The sequence below is a fragment of the Glossina fuscipes genome, unplaced genomic scaffold (assembly GCF_014805625.2).
Source record: "Glossina fuscipes isolate IAEA_lab_2018 unplaced genomic scaffold, Yale_Gfus_2 2, whole genome shotgun sequence".
NCBI classification, from domain to species: Eukaryota; Metazoa; Arthropoda; class Insecta; order Diptera; family Glossinidae; genus Glossina; species Glossina fuscipes.
This window is the reverse complement of record NW_023998416.1, coordinates 21,994,848-22,012,333: the sequence shown is the minus strand read 5'-3', so window position 1 is coordinate 22,012,333 and position 17,486 is coordinate 21,994,848. Positions and strand designations below refer to the sequence as shown.

Here is a 17,486-nt window from a genome sequence, read left to right as displayed (position 1 = left end):
TTTTATCAATCATATCACGTCGTTGAGGAAAATTGGTAACTTTTGCCCATCATAGACCCTTTTAAAATTATCGAAAACTTTGTAACACTTCTTTTTGTAAAGTATTTAAGTCGGTTCTTAAATTTAATAAACTTTGTATTCTTAGTCTGGCGATCTGCTAAGCCGGACAGAAGGTTCGTTCAATACGATGGGTTATTTGATCGCGTTTCTTATGCGACACGTTTAAACCTACATATATACACCAAGGATAAAGTTAGTAGTTCGTCTAACGAAATATTGTGAGCAAACAGGTACTGTGTGTTAATAGATTCGACCCTAGCTCAGTTTAAGTTTTTCCCCGTCTTTTTATATCCATCACCGAAGCATGACGCGTATATTCATTTTGTCAAAACGTTTGCAGCGCCCAAACGAAACCTTTGGAAATCTCACAAAGTGTAAATATTCCTGATCAGTATCAAATTCTAAATTGATTTAAGCATATCTGGCCGTCCGTCTGGCCGTCTTTGTAACGTCTGTTGTAAGCATTCTCCTGACCAAAATTTCTTTAAAACCGTACAGAAACAAAACCCCATAAAAACCCAATAAAGTATATAAATTCCTCGTCAGCTTCAAATTCGGAACGCACCTACGCAAATCCATCCGTTCACCTGACCGTCTGTACAAATGTTTGGTACTTGCGGTACATAATCTCCCGTTCGCAAAAATGTAGATGTCGCCCACACAGTTGGAAAATAATATGAAAATGACTCAACATTTTCAAAGACGCCTACAACGCCGCTAAGTTAATGCAGCTAAACCTCTGAATACCTTTGCTTTCCGTGTTTTTGCCTGTTACTCATCACGTACATCACATACAACATAAAAGTTTCCACTTTTATCATATATATATATATATATATATATATATACATTCCTTTTCTATTTTTCTTTTCTCTTTTTTTCTTTCTTTTTAGTCTTATTTAGCATAGCGGTTATGGGTATGAAAGATTCGGTTCTGACCGAGTACAGTTTTCTTACTTGTTTTTATTTGAAGCGTTTCTTGGATGATAACGATGTTGGTGAAGGCACACCGCGAATAAGACAGGCTAAGCTGTGAAAAGCAAGCGCTCTGTTATTGTTATTCTATAGCCTACGAACTGTTGAGCGCGCGTTTGGAAAATGAAAAAAATATTATGCTAAAATGTTTGTTTTTATAGAACAGTATAGCGAGAAACATGGTGAGTGGGAAAAAAAAGAAGAGGAAAGGAAAGGAGTATGTGTATTGAACTACTTATACATGGTCATATCGGTGTGTTTATAAATATATATATATATATATATATATATGTTTATATATATATATGTGTGGACCGGAAGTATGCGAGGGAAAAAGGGTAAAAAAGCAAGAGTAACGTAAGTCTATATGCGGGAAAATCAATTTTGTTCTCCATTTGCTGTTAGCAATTTGCATAATAAGGTCGTTTGGCGCAATTTGCATGTGAATGTTATAAATTCACAATGTACACTAAATAAATGGTGCACTAGTGGTCGATTGGTCGGTCGCTCAATCCTGTTTCTTTCCTCTCTCCTTCGTTCCGCTCTCTCTTTCTCCATAACATTACTTCTCTCTTCCTCTATTTATATTTAACAAACGCCATGTTTGTGTTAAAGTTTTCGGTGTTGTCTGCTTTTACCATAAAATGTGCATAAAACCAACAGCTCAACGAAAATGCATAACTCCATAAATACTTATACAGCCATTTATAAAAGTACACACAGACGTAGAAAAACAAAGCATGTCTACAAACATATGTAAGTAAATATGTATGCTCTGGCATTTGCATAGTATTTATTTGATATGTGTCTTTGAGTATATGACATACTCAAGTAGCGCATACCGCTTTGCATGGAGATCTAAATACAAAAATTAATATATTTGTTGTGCTCTATCACATACATATGTTATGATCTATGCTTTATGCAAGTACATATACCATATTTTCCTTATTGTTTTTTCATCGTTATTGTCCGTTGCTTGGAATTGTTTCCATTCTATTGTAAATTTTCTTATATGAAAGGTATTATAAAATAAAAAAAAAGCCAAAGCAGAGAAAAGAAAGGGCTGAAGAATTTTAAAATCGAATTATTTAGACGCGGCATAAAGTCTTGAATTTATTGTCTAAAAATTTTTAAGGAAAATATGTCAACATTTATTTGTATTTATTTTAACATTGGGGTCGTAAAATTCGAACTATACATAAATTTTCCCTTACGTGGAAGTTTAGATGGTCCAAAAAGTAATACTGCGCACAGTATTGAATGGAACCTTTTAATAATTGTAAATATCCTTACAACATATGAATACGAATTCCATGAGTGAAATGAACAAGTACTTTTTCACCTCCTGAATGCTTAATATTTCGTAGAAATCATCTAATATTTACTCCTTATAATTCAAGTTAACGCAAGAAGTCGGCGAGAGTGTGTGCTTTGAATATTCCGCAAAAAAAAAATATTCAAGACACACATAGGGCACTAGTTATGTTTTTAGTGTTAGCAAGAAAATTTCACTCGAAGATTGAACAGTTTTAACCATAACCTTCCTTGAAACTTGTACTCAATTGAATACAATTTGTGTTGTTCAACAAAACTAATTCAAGCTCAAAGCACTTTCAAAGAAATAATCGCCTGTTCTTCCGGAGATATTGCTCTTATATGTATATCAGATCAGTTCTGAATGGAATTTATTTGCCAAAAGTCTTTGGTGAAATAACAATGCGAGCTCCGAAGCACCTCTTCTAAAAACCACATATTTACACATTCTCCCCTACCTTTTTTTTCCGCCAAAACCCATTTGCATTGCTAGAAGAAGCCGTTGATGAGTTCGAAAACCATATTTTGGAGGTGTTTTAAAACGAATAGAAATAACAAACGGAGATTATTTTGGAGAACATAATACATATAGCAGCTGCATGAAGCGCCACGACTTCGCACTTGGTCTTTCCCTCTTTTGGAAATGTATTTTCTGGGAAAATCAATTACTTGGAATAAACTGGATTTGGGATTTCCGTAACAACATTATAGAGAACAATGTAGAGAAACTGTAAAATTGAAGTTTGGGACCCAGCATTCCCATCCGATCGTCTAAAATGCTAAAAATCATCAATCGTACGAGGTCAAGCAGAATTATGCGATATGTTCAAGAAAGTTAGGCCCGAACAGTTTCCGTTAGTAGTTGAGTATGCCCTGCAGACTACTATCGTTCTTTTTCGGTCTTCTGTGCACAAATCGAAAATACTTGATGACTTGCTGATGAATGGATGATGAATGGAACTGAATGTTCTGCGTTCACGATAAAATTATCGTGGTCTGCGAACAATGTTCACACTTATTGAGTGATGTGTTTGTTGTGCGATAAGACGAGCTTGGGTCGACTACTGGACTTATACAATACTATCTACTTTGTAGCATTTGAAGGCTGAACTACTTCTAGCGAAGATCTATAGTTTAACGTCGAAAGATTCGAACTCCTTTTTTTTGTGATTTGTACAAATAATACCCGTAACCTGTGGCGACGATGTTGCGACCAATTTCCTAGAACACTATTTTCAATCGCTATATTTTTGTATTGTTTTGGCTCCCCCTCCTTCTTCAATATTGAAAACTGACGCTGAACCCCATTAATTTCCTTTGAATTGAAACATTTTTTGACAGAGCTTTTTCAATTTCAACCACATTGCATGTAATTTGACGACCTTAAAACAGATGTGATGTTCACTATGTCTCAGATAATCTAAGGTTACCGAGAGAGAAATGCATTTTCTTCACGGGTTTTATTCATTGAATATCTTTTCTTAATTTTGATAACTTCTCTCTTCCTGCATCTTTTGTAATTTCAGATCACTTTTTATATTTTCACGAGTAAAAAGCAATGTAGCAATAAACAAAGTAAGAACATTACAGTCAGGCAAGCCCGACAGTTCCGGGCAGTGCACTTATTCACTGGTTTTTATACATTATTTTCATGCAAATAATTTTCATTATGAAATATTGAAAATTAGACCTTCTTTGCTACATAAAAATATAGATTTCATATGAGCAGAGTATGTGCGAGGATATCGATGTCGGCGAGATTTGTCGAAAAATTTTAAAAATTTCAAATTTTTTCAGTATAAAGAGTTTCCAAAATGAAACGGTTTGTGCGGAGTAGTCGAAAAAGTGGATCGATCCGAAAATTTTTCAATAGCGTGCGTCCTTGGGTCAAAACATGTCAATGTAGCAAATGACATCAATATATGTCACAGATGCGTGGACCGACGTCAGACGAACAGCCAAGCGTAAATCGATTCACAATCATTTTCCGATTTTATCTGTATAATAATATGTTGGTCTATTTCAAGCTCTTCACGATGTTACGAACTTCTACACAAACTTAATATACCCTTTACCGCAAATGGTGTGGGGTATGAAAACGATAACAGTTTAAAGGACGGCTCTACCCAAGGTAAACAGACCTTTTTCGGTCACTCTTATCGACTGCCATTATAAATTATAAAGTGTTCGCACATTAATTTCATATATTTTTAAGCCAAACTGAATTTTTCCACTTAAGGAAAGTAAAAGATTAACTTCTAGCATATCTGATGTAAATAACTCAATACTTATTGTATATTCATAATGGTATGCAGATTATCGCCGACTAGTCTTACGGAATGAATTGCGCCAATTCATCATACTGTGGTCTGTTTCATCGCACAATGCAAAGAACTCTGCAAGACTATTGACACTCGCTTGTGTCTTTATTGTTCGTGGCTATTATTAAGACGCGAAGTTTATTTGAAGACAATTGCTTTGAATTTGTTTATTGTGCTAATAATTGCCCTCATAAAATATGCAGTTGTGTTAAACGTTAATGGCTTTTCTTAATTATTTAATTAACAAACTAAGTTCAATTCGTAGAAGGTTGACGAAGGTGTACCTAAGTCTATGCAAATACAGTTCTGTTCATACTATTAGGTACCGACAACTGAAACCCAAATGCGGATATCAAACTTTTATATATATATATGTATATATGTATGTAAAAAAGTTTGTACGTAAACATGTATGTATTCATAGTATGTGTTTGTTAATTTCATTAAGCACGCACTCCCGATTGAATCGTGAAACAGTGTTTAACAGTTACGTGTAAGTGAATTACTTCGTTATGTGTTTAAATACAAATACATAAACGATGTACTGCTCTCTTCCCTCTTGCCAAATAATTTTATAAAAAAGTTCTGAAAGTGTCGTTAACTACGCTAGCATTCGTTTTTTACAAAGTCGATACCCGACAAGTAGTAATGGCGGGCTGTCTTGTGTTTTTTTTCAACTTTTACATAAAAGAAAATCGAAAGTTAAATCCTTTCGATCCCCGCATGTATTAGATATACAAATAAGTTGTTCTAACTTTTTAATAAAATTTATTTGAAATACATTTGTTAGAAAGTTTAATAATTCTACTGAATTCTTCGGCCCTCTCAACGGACTTTGTCTGAAGTTCACGATTCATGATTCAATCTAGTCGAACCATTTTCGTACACCTTCAACTTTTATGAGCCACTGACTGCCTACATACAGTATCAATTTGAAGAAGTACTTTCGCTGCATTCAATCGGATGTTATCGTGAAAAATGATCATTTTTCGACTTTCGTTGCCCAAAAATGGTCTTTCTTTCTCAAGCGTCTCACTTAGTTTTGATACTTGGGCTTGACATCGATCAGATGTAAAGAGTTTCCGCAGGCTTTAGAAGTTCGTAAGAGCTGACTACTTTGAAATCCCATGAAACTCACAGTAACTTTTTCTGATTAGCTTTGCTGTACAGTGGCAGCCCTGTATAGGATCCATTTTTCACCACCCGTAATAATTTATTGAACGTAATACAATTTTTGTTCCTCTCGGATAGACGTGGAGAAATCCATTTTCGTTCCTTCTGCAAAAAGCAAAGATTTTTTTACGTTTGTGGGGATGTTTCCTCTAGAAAGCATTGAACTTGTTTATCCAAAGCTGTATAGGGCATTAGAAAGTTTTGCGCGAAAACACTGTTTCATAATTTACCGCATTTCCACCCGAAGTCAACCTAACTCATTTCAGTCGCATCAGCAGCATTTTTTCAACTTTAAACAAAATAACATGCAGCGTCGTACATAATGTTTGTCGACATCTATCTTTTTTACACCTTGATACACACTGAACGACAGTCTGTAAGCAACTAAAACTTGTGCCACACAAGCATCAATGCCAAAGTTATGTGTACGAAAAATTGCGAAAGAAATTAGTGCGTTCTGTGTTTCATAAAGCAAACAATGTCAACACAGAGAGGCATTCAGTCAGCCCATATATATATATATATATATAATGTTTCTAAAAAAATTATATTCACGTGACACATATTCAGCTCTAACTATAATGTCAAGGATTTATATATAGAACTCTGCCTAAGTGCTTTGCTTGAAAATGCAACGTTCGGACATAAGCCAAGTTCTCTTGTAGTAAGTAAGTAAGTGTGTTCGCAAGTAATATTCACTCACTGTTTCATAAAATATGCGATTAGTACTTTTGGGATCTTACGAGCGAAATGAAATAATTGGCATAATTGGCAGCACCTGACGGTAGTAAATATGGCAAGAAAGAAACTTATATTCGGCTATGGCCGAATTTTCTATACCCATCGCTTGAAAAATGTAAGTTTCAGGTTTCGGATGGGCATGGAATGTTTTCCCCTTTTACGATCATCCCTAGAGTGCCCTTGTAAATTTTTCTTGTTCTATCCGTGGTAGGTTATAACTATCGAGAGAAACCCCATTCTTGAAAACAGAGTTGCTCTCAGATTCTGTTATATTGTGGATGTGTCTCACAAAGTCATTTTCAGTGTCGACTGGCGTGCAAGAATTTTCGATGTATTTGCCGAGATCGGAAGAATGTGGACGAAACTATCTGAAGAAATTCAGAATTTGATTAAAAATGCAAGTGCCTTGCAGGACCTCTGAAGCTTCTTCTTCAATGATGCAAATGTTCTGACAAAATGAATATACCATCATACTTCGATGCTGGGCATAAAAATTGTAATCATTCTAAGGTGATTGGTATAAGCAGATTAAAATCAGCTCATAGAAAATCATTCATAAGTCGCGCTAATGGGTTTCCCACAAAAAGCAAAGATAAAGCAAAGACAAATTGCAAAGACAAATAATTATAAATATGCTTTCTCTGGCAGAACGCATAACTGGCCCTTACGTTTGCTCTCCACTTCTATTCTTAAGCATTACATAGTTTCGTAAAAGTGAATTATACTTATTTTGCTTATACATAAACATCTTATACATTATTAAAATATATATAGTTGAAGTAATTTTAATTTATCCTGCGAGCAAAGGAAGTGGTTGCAAGCATAATAATTCACTTTATAAATAAAGGGTCAAAACAAAATTATAAAAATTGCAAGGGAACAATTTTTTTTTAATTTTCTCAACCGTTAATGGCACTGACTTTTGACTTTGTCGCTTAATGTTTGTTCTGTGAAAGCGTAAAAACGCAAAAAAATTTAAAAAAAAAAAGGAACGAAGCGAATAAACTCAAAAAGAAATTGCGAACAAAAAGCTGCAAAATAAACAGCAGTAACCTAACAATAACATACGAGACATTACAACCAGACCAAATATTGCATACATATGACTAATGTGTATTAAATACCGCAAAAGTCACCACTAACGAACGCATTTAACAGCTTTGATGTAATAAAATTTTATATACAACACACGTCAAGAGAACGGTGACTTTTCAAATTCCGTGACCTATGTACATCCTTTCGACCTTTTTTGTTTTTTGTTACGTGGATGGATATGCTCTTAAGATGCATTTTGCATGTTTAGTTGGTTTTTGACGGATATAATGGTTAGACGTGTTTTGACGTTTTTGACGATCTTTTGCTATCGAAGGAAATCGATCAAATAATCCGTATTAAAATTTGTGTGGAAAATAGAGTAAAGTGATCCAAATCTTTATAAGTGGTAAAAGCTGTTTACAGAAGGTCGAGAAGACACTAGCGATGATGCCCTGGATGTCCCAGCATGTCAACGACCGATGGGAACGTTGAAGCAGGGAAGAAAATTGTTAGGAAGATTCGTCGAAACACAGTTAGAGAAGTTGCTGAGAATTTCGACAAATCGGTTGGCTCGTGCCATGCAATTTTTTTGGATGTTGCGGGCATGACACTTATGGTAGCGAAGTTTATTCCGAAATAACTCAACTTGGACCAAAAGAACAATCGCCTGGCCATCGCTCAGGAGCTGCTGAAAGGGTCATAACTGGTAACGAAACAAGGAAATATGCGTGTGACGTCGAATGGAAACAGTTCGCTTTTTTATACCACTAAAGTGTCAAGATGTACCGTGAGTGCTTGCCAGGGGATCGTACGGTCAATCGGGATTATTAACTTGAAGGTACCGTTTTGTGTGGAGCAATACGAAAAAAAAGCCCGGAATTGTGGAACGAGCAGTCGTGAATATTGACCCAGAATATTGCGCCAGCTCACATTTCGTGCCCAAAAACAACAATGCCGATATATAGGTCTCCTACGTCTCTTTCCTCTTCTCAAAAGTGAAGTGACCCATGCAAAGTCACAAAGAAACAGCTAAAGACCATATTGCTGAAAGGGCTCGAGTCCGCATCAAAACCCTTATATCAGAAGTGTTCCGAACATTTACAAAAGCGATGGCTCAGGTATGTTATATGTGAGGGAGTCACTTTAAAGGTCACAAAATACTTACTGATGAATTAATAAATATTTCTCCGAAAAGATAATGTTATTATTATTAATTTGGGAAAGGAATGCATTCTAGCATCTAAGGCTATCGGTTTTTTTGAAAACTCTACCGCACTTGAGATTTGAACCCACGACCATTGAGTTGTTAGTTGATAGTCCTTGTCTAGTTGGTCATCTAGTTTTAAGAACAAATCTTCTACATATACTTAAGCATATGTGATATTACGAGCCTATTTTATGATATCATATATGTATATTTAATATATATGTACGAAATTTAATTTAAGGATAGAGCGAGAATCAATCACTGTACAATTTATACAATTTGACACATTTGTCTTTTTGTTGTTTGATGTTTTCGAAGAGAAAGTGTTCTGACCATTAGCCGGCTGTTCAACTTATAACGTAGATCTTAACCAAGAAATATTTAAAATACTTAAAACCGAAAAAATTAGCAAAAGAGCAAAATGAAAAGGAGTGATCCAAACAACTTTCCTGCGAAAGATACCAAGCAACTTGGAAACTAGCGGTGAAATAATTATATGAGGAAAATCTCAAAAGCCTGATAGTACTGGATGCGACGTTGAACTTGTTGCTCATCAAAAGGACCAAACTTACTAAGTAAGCATCCGGCGCCATTACAGAATACTTAGGAAACATTTTCGTACAGTCTTAAATAGTTAATGGTTTAAGAGATCCCAGATTCAAATCCTTTCGAGGACATAGCTTGTGTTGCTTTCATTTTTTTATTTAATTTAATAAATTCTCAACTGCATAAATTCGTTTTCACGGTACGTGGCTTGCTTTATATGATGCGTAAGTTATGTGTATTTGAACTTATATACGTGAAAAATATGCATATATGTATATATATATATAAAACACACAGAATTGTGTGCGTAACGTTTTGTGTTATAAACTCTGCATACATGGAAAGTTCATTTTCCTGCTAACTACAGCAAAGATTACTTTACGACAAATGCTATAGAGAGGATTGTTTAGGTGTGAGTGTGGGTGTGTATATGTGTGTATGTATGTATGTATATGTGCGGAGATATGTAATCGCTAAACATTTAAACAAAAGTAAACACATATTACCCAACGGAAGGGCGATGGTGAGTGAGATTATAAAAAAAAAAAAAAAAAAAAAAAAAAAGAAAAGCAAAATAAAACATTTTCTTTAGATTTTAAATCATGCTCTACATGAGTTCTTCTTCTTAAGCTTTGCTTTCACATTTTTTGATGGTTTCTTCTCTAACACAATTCCTAGTAGATGTCTACAATTGTAAGCGGTTGGCAAGTGCAAGCAGTAACGGAACAAAAGCATACATTTGTTTGCTTATCTTTAACAAATATTGTGCTTACTGTTCGGGTTTTTGGTTTATTACCAGACAGTTGTTTGCTTAATATGCATGCTTGTGATTGCGTTCGAGGTTAAACGGGTACTTGAACAATTTATTATAAGCTTCTCAGAACAATGTTCTACTAATATGAACTGGCATAATAACAAATTGAAAGCATTACTTAAACTTGCTTATATATTATGTAATGAATAATATATAAGAAAGTTTTGTCACTTTGGGACAAAACTTTCGCATCATTTTGCCGAAATGACATTTGCATTTTAAATGCACAGACGATTCCGCATACAATGTATACGTGTGTACGTATCCGTCCCATACATTTTAAAAGTTATTGAAATGCAATCATTTTGATTTTTCTTACTTTTGCTCTACTAAAAACTTATATGTGGATGTGCAAGGCACTTAATAATCGCAATTAAGAATACTTGTATCAAGTTCTCATCTTCTATACGAACCTTCACATTTTAGTAAGAATTCCCCGACGCTGGGAAGCATTGAGAATAACAGAAGTCTTCTGCCTACAAACTTCTTTATTAGGCAGTAAGCTACTAGGCGTGTGTAAGGTGTGCGCGCTTTTTAGGATACAAGAGAAATAATAGGAGTACTAATGTAGTTGGGTGCCTGGCATTACTGAGTCGATACCTCTTCTTGGAGAAAATGTTGACTGGTAGTCTACTAGAGAGAATGTATGGCAACTAGGGTCTCAAGGTACACACTCATTAGGGCGCATGCACACAGTACGGCCTTATGCCATATTTTTCCATGCCTAAGCAAAGTCAGCGTTGGAGCTAGTGACAGCCGACAGCTGAATGCGGCCCATGGTGGCTGTGCTTAACCCAGAACCTCATTATTACTTAGGCGTGTTAGATAGACTCGCGTTCTATATGGACCACGTGCCGTCTATTACGCCTGGCACTACAACTTTCATAGAGGCTCCCTACCTGATGCGGAATTATTTTATAAGGTGGGGAAGATGGTTGGGATGATGGTGGTGGAAGAAGAGAGTTGTCGGTTGCATGTCAAAATTACGTCTGATTATGCTTTCAGTACGAAGGCGAACGTTTATTTCCCCAGTTGACCTGTTCGTAAACGCTACAATAAGCGAGGTTTTTACGAAGGGTTATTATTAGATCGTCTTCCTAATATTTATAATATTAAATGCGTATCTCTAGATTTTAGAACCTGAATAAAACATTCAATAAACCCATTTCCGTAGATAGCAGATATTAAAGTGACTTTTCCGGGGACGTTGAAGATTACGTAACGATTTCTCACTAAAGTAAATATTTTATTTTATTTATTTACTTTTTTTTTATAATGAAATTTGTAAGCTTTTGATAAATAACTCTTAAAATTTTTGCTTTTATGACTTCTACTGCTACTCTTCATCCCTTTTATTTGCTTTAAAATTTTTCTGGTCCTATACAATAAAAAAAGAGACAATGATATTTTACTGTTGTTGTTGTTGTTGTTGTTTTTGTTTTGCACATTCTTTTAAATTAGTTGACATTTTTTGCCGTTGTCGCATAAAATTATATGAAGCGCGTGATAATAGTGCATCAAATTTAATTTTCTAAACACTCAAAAGACAAATATTTACGATCTTCCACAATATATATATATATATATATATATATATATATGCGTATATATAAAAGCTATTTTCTCCACTTACCCGCACGCTGTTTGTCGTTCCTTACGATGGCAGCGTAGCGTTTGGTTGTCGTCTTCAGTCATTTTTCGGTGTTAGTTTCAAGACTTTTTGTTGGCGTTGTTGGTGAAGCGTTAACATTTTTAAGCCTTCTAATATATATTACCGAGAACCGTCATGTTTAAAATTGCTTGACATTAAATGAATATTAAAGTATCTCTTGTATAATTTTTTTTTTTTTTTTTCGGTTTAAATAAATTGCGAGAAGTATTTTCTAAATTTTTCTTACAATACCGCCATAAAATAAAAGTACCATTGAAGCTGAATTCAAAGGGAGAATACTGAAAACTTACACAAACGAACGACTATTGCTGAGAACATCAGCGCATACATACGCATACCTTCAGTAGTTGCCAATTTTCACCCATTTACTGAAACGCATTAAGCATACACACATATTATATACATACAGATATATATGGAAAGAGTTCTTTCCAAAGGAAGTGGCTTCGGCGAAGTTGATCAAGCCCCTGCATTTTCTTGGACTAGAAAAATAGTTGACTTCGAAAACAAAAAAATATGGTTCCAATTGAGTTGGAATAGAATGCGACAACGCTCGTTACCGCTTTTTTTTTTCTTTTTCGCTTCTTTACTTCTGAGGAAAAACGTTTTGGAAACCATCTTAAGTACTACTACTACCATGGGAAGCCGTTATTACTTAAGAGTAAATTGCTCACTCGAGATACTTTTAATTCAATCATTTATGCGAAGTGAGAGAAGACGTCTATAGTTAGTAAAAGGATGAGTAGAAATGCTAAGGAGAACAGTATCTCTACTAAATGCGAAGGAATAGCGCAGCGTGTTTGAGAGGTTTGATATGAATTTGTAGATGGATTATAAATAAGAATTTAAAAGTAATTAGGGAACAAGCGCCAAGAAAACCTCCACAATCTATGCTGACATCCGCGGACTGTATGCTATGCAACTTTGAAATGGCATTTCGCGTTATAGATTGAAGCTCCTAACGGGGCACTAGAGTCAATTGGACCCAAATATAGCCCATAAATAGAGCAAAAACGTAGCGCCGTTCGAAAAAAGACAATCAAAAATTTGTCATTGTATGCCACGTATAACACTTGCATGCATACATTTTATTTTTATCTCCTCGTTTTCTGAAGCTTTCAATATAGATCTACAGGCGAGTTATCCAACTATCACTTCTTCAACCATCTGCAGCGCGTTAAAACAATTTGACATCAGCTTGATAATTACGTGTATTGATGGAAACTAAGCAAAATGTCAGCTAAGGAAGATGCCTCCCTATGACAACAACTCTATTTTGAACTTCACTCTCTACGGATTCAATACTTTGTAGACAACTTGTTTTAATATGGAATGCTAGATTTCAAAGATTGCCAATAAGTTTTTATTTCTTTTTTCTTTCCTTTTTCTACACTTGTCAGTGCTGTAGACTGAATGACGAGCATATAAGCAAACCCAAATACAGACACATTTGTATATATAACACTCCATTAAATAAAGCTTGATTTCTGAAATGCTGAAATTACATTGAACATTTGAAAATTGTAATAAGTAAAAATGTTTTCTCTTTCATTTTAAGTGCATATTAAATTAAAAAAAAGTCTTTAAATACAAATACAGTTCGTTTTTAGAGCAGCAATTGCTTATAAAATACCACAAAAGTATACAATTTTGCTTAGAATTTAATTAAGTTTCCGAGATTAACAATTTGCAGAAAAATAAATCGCATTTGTAGTATACTCAATGTACTTAGCACCTATTAACAAATATACTTCTTGCTGAAAGTCGAAGCAGTGACTTTTACTTAACCAAAGAGTGTATATGTAGCTAAGCGCCTTTGCATACTTGCAGTTGGGTGAGCGGAATTTTACTGATGCGAATTTTTTGCATCAGTAAAACACTTCAGATCCTTAATGTTTTTTTTTTTTTGTTTTAATACTTCAAAGGAATATAGAACGCCGCTTTCCGTTGCAAATCGACCAATTAACCAAAGATTTCTAACTATTCTCAAATTAAAAGTAAAAAGTGATCCAACAAGTACATTTAAAAATGCTTAAAGAAGTTTCAGGATTCATAATATAAAAGCTTTATTATTACTTCTGAGTGGACTTCAAAACTATGTCTGGCCATATACTCATTGCAAATTAGAAAGTATCGAAGGCGGTGACGGTGTACACTCTGCCTCGGAATGGATGGTTTACTCATTCGTAATCATTTTCTCTCTTTCTCTAAATAACGGATCAGGAAAAAGTTGGCAACATCTGCCTCAATAGATGCAGAATGTCGTACTTGTATGTATTTTGATCATCGGCATCTATTGATGAAAATGATGTACGTAATGCGAAATGTTAATGTGCACAACAGTTAAGTTCGATCCTTTTGACTTATTCAGGCGCTACTAGGATAATTCTATAAGTACAAAGTTGTGGGTTAGTCCAGGAGAGCCACACCGACACCGAAGAGGAATATTCATGACCATAAAGTCTTGCTGTGCGTGCGGTCGGATTAACATGGCGTAGAGTATTACGAACTGGTAAAACCGGTTGTCTGGCATGCGGTTTTGAAACATCGGAAATATGCGAAAATGGGTCGATGATTCGATCGCTGTCAAACTAATATCATACTATCCGCACCATGCCAGAAAGATCGGAAAACTTGGCACATGCTGCGGGAAAGATGGGAAAGCAGTAGGGAAAATGATTGATATATGTTGTACCAATATGTTTCAATAAATGTATGTTTCAACTGAGAAAACAATCAAAATACTTGCAAGCGTCTAATATTTCAACGAAGGCGATAACTCTTCGCAGGCTTGTGAAAAACTGTGTGATGTGCACTCAAAAGCATGCATATGGTTTCTTTGTCTTCGTTCTGGAGAATTGACGGAAACATTATTGTCGTAAAATCTCCCAATATGGTCTTGTTGTTCACTCATTTGCTTGGCTTCGCGTAGTGGGACATTCTTGTCTTCGCTCCAGTCAAACCTAGAATCGTTTTCTTTTATCTCGACTTACCCTAGTGAACAAAAATTTGTTGATCTCCCGTTTGACTTTTTCAACCTTCAATATATTAAACTCCACGTATGTGTGAAATGTTGTGTCACCATCGATTTATACGACAAAATTTTCTAGAACATCGAACTATGAACGTCGATGCGTTCTCATCACATACACTTCCAAAGTCATCTAAGTCAGTTTGTCTGCTTGCTTTTCTTCGCACGCGTGCTATGGGCCTTGCGTTAATAAAGAATAACTTGCATACAACAATGAACAGTATAGAGTGAGTGGATAAAACATTTCTATTCAAAGCTAAGTAGATTGCAATTATACAATTGCTTCCGTTTACATATATGATTACCTTTATAGACATATGCAGCGCATATGTTTTATCTATTACAAAAGCAAAATCGAACCATCATAGAAGTAATTTTAAGTCTTGCATAAATTCTTTTTCATTTAAACTTTTTTCTCAATAAATGCATCATAGGCATCATATATACGTGTGTTCGTAGCTGGCAATTAAAACATTCAAATAATATCGGCAATAATACGAAAGCAAAGCATATTATCATAACGAGTAATAGTGATACTGCATGAGAATAAGAGATTGAAAATAGACGTAAGAGAAAGGAAAATAGACATGTGTGTGTGTGTGTGTGTGTGTGAGCAGGTAAAGTAGAGATTGAAATGCATTGCAAGGATAAAGCGTCTTTGTTGCAAATTGCTCCAATACTTAGCAAAGCTGATATGACTTGAAACTACATATATAACTTAAAATAATGCACATACGATGAGTGTTTGTCTACCACTTAGCCGCTCATTCACTTTATGTCTCCATACACAAATACTATGCTCACGTAACCAGCTCACTTGAAATTTTCACAATAGACAAATGAAGTTATGGCTTATATACGGTATTACATATATAAACACTTCCCTTCGTATTTAAGCTGTTATAGTATATATATATGTATACACACACATGATTACGAAAATTTCTAGTAAATGTTATATATAAGTTTTGATGGCTCTATAGAAGACTCTGCAGACAAGTACATATATATACAGGACTTTGAGAAAGTAGTCATGTATATCTCCCTTTTTGTGCGTATGTATGTGTGTATGTATGCATGAATGCTTGTATGTTAGTCGGTAAACACACTTTACTTCTCATCCTCAAGTACAGGAAGAAGTAACTTACACAATTTTACAGCTGACGTTGCTGTTAATTTATGATTTTTTCTCTCTGTCTCTGTATCTTCACTTTCATATACATATATATATATATCTCTATATATATACATGCATGCATTGTAAACTTTATATACTAATGTGTAAGTAAGTTCACGTGTGCATATGTGCACACTGTGATATATGTATGTGTTGCATACAATAACAAACTTTTGAATACATAATAAGGATATACTGTCAATGATATTGTCGCTCCATGTTTACACATAGAAAAACTCTCATACAAACAAAAAAGAAATATGTTTATAAGTATATAAGAAGATATTATGTTGATACAACATAAACACCATCATTATATTATGGTTGTCATTTTAAAGTTAACCTTAGCATGTGTTTTATGCATTGCAGCAATGGAAGAGAAATGCAAAATGTTTAATGAATTCTTGCGGAAAATGTGCTAAAGAGAAAAATGATATCCATCATCACGACAAGCGCTAAAAAAGACCAACAGGTCTCACTCTATCAAATTTATAATTGGATAGAAATAGTAGTAAAAAAAGGAAAAAGTATATGAAAAAGTATTCCACAGCCTTATTACATATAATTACCCCTCAGTTAAATTAAGATAATCTCTAGATAGAATTTCAATAAGCTCTCAATCACTGAGAAGCAACGCCAAAAAAAAATCATCAACTGACTAGAAAACTTTTTGGATTGTTGAGCAATATATCTAAGCACATTTCTCATCTTCTCTTCTCACCTTAGTCCTAAAATTCATTCACTATAGTCTAAGAAAAACGTAGTAGTACTAATAATAATAGGTGCTTGCATTTATTTTGATCAGCGGCAACTATTGCTGAAAATGATAATATAATGCGAAGTATCAATGTGCGCAAAGTTTAAATTCTCAGTTACTACAGAGGTTTACAGAGCGACTTGCATGGAGCAGGTTGAACGATGTGTTTTTGCAAAAAAGATCAGCAATAGCGGCTAATAGACGCAACGGATACACTGTTGCAGCTCGCATAGGAAGTTCTGCCGCACACGGCGTGCTCAGCGGACATAGCGCCTTCTGAGTACCACTTGTTCAGATCGATGTACCATGACTTGGCTGGCACGTAGTTTAGAAATTCTGAAGAAGTGACACAATGGGTCGATATTAGGATCGCTACCAAACCAATGTCGTTCTCTCGACACCATGCCAGAAACATTTTAAAATCTTAGCGCATGCTTAGGCCATAAAAATGAAAAAAAGAGAAAATGACTGAATACATTTTGATTGGATATATATTGTACCAATTTTTCCCAATAAATGCCTTTTGCAAGTAAGAAATTGATTAAAATACATGCAAGCACCTTATAATAGGATTTCTTATATCAAGTAAAAGGCTTTCTTTTCGTAGCGTTTCATCGGCTTAGTTGCCATATTAGCCATCCATATCTTGACAGAAATAGC

The 17,486-nt window shown here is 34.8% G+C and overlaps 1 protein-coding gene across 4 annotated transcripts in view; it reads left to right on the top strand.

Annotated features, from left to right (window-relative positions):
* The window catches only part of LOC119633084, a 104,523-nt gene that overhangs the window by 52,132 nt on the left and 34,905 nt on the right, over positions 1-17,486 (top strand). The window contains exon 1 of one of the 4 annotated variants that reach the window (XM_038026303.1): positions 1,152-1,217. The exons of the other annotated variants lie outside the window; for them this stretch is intronic. Coding sequence (XP_037882231.1) covers positions 1,181-1,217 — 37 coding nt within the window. The 5' untranslated portion in view covers positions 1,152-1,180. Of the gene's footprint in view, positions 1-1,151; positions 1,218-17,486 lie in introns of those variants that run through there. 4 annotated transcript variants of the gene reach the window in all.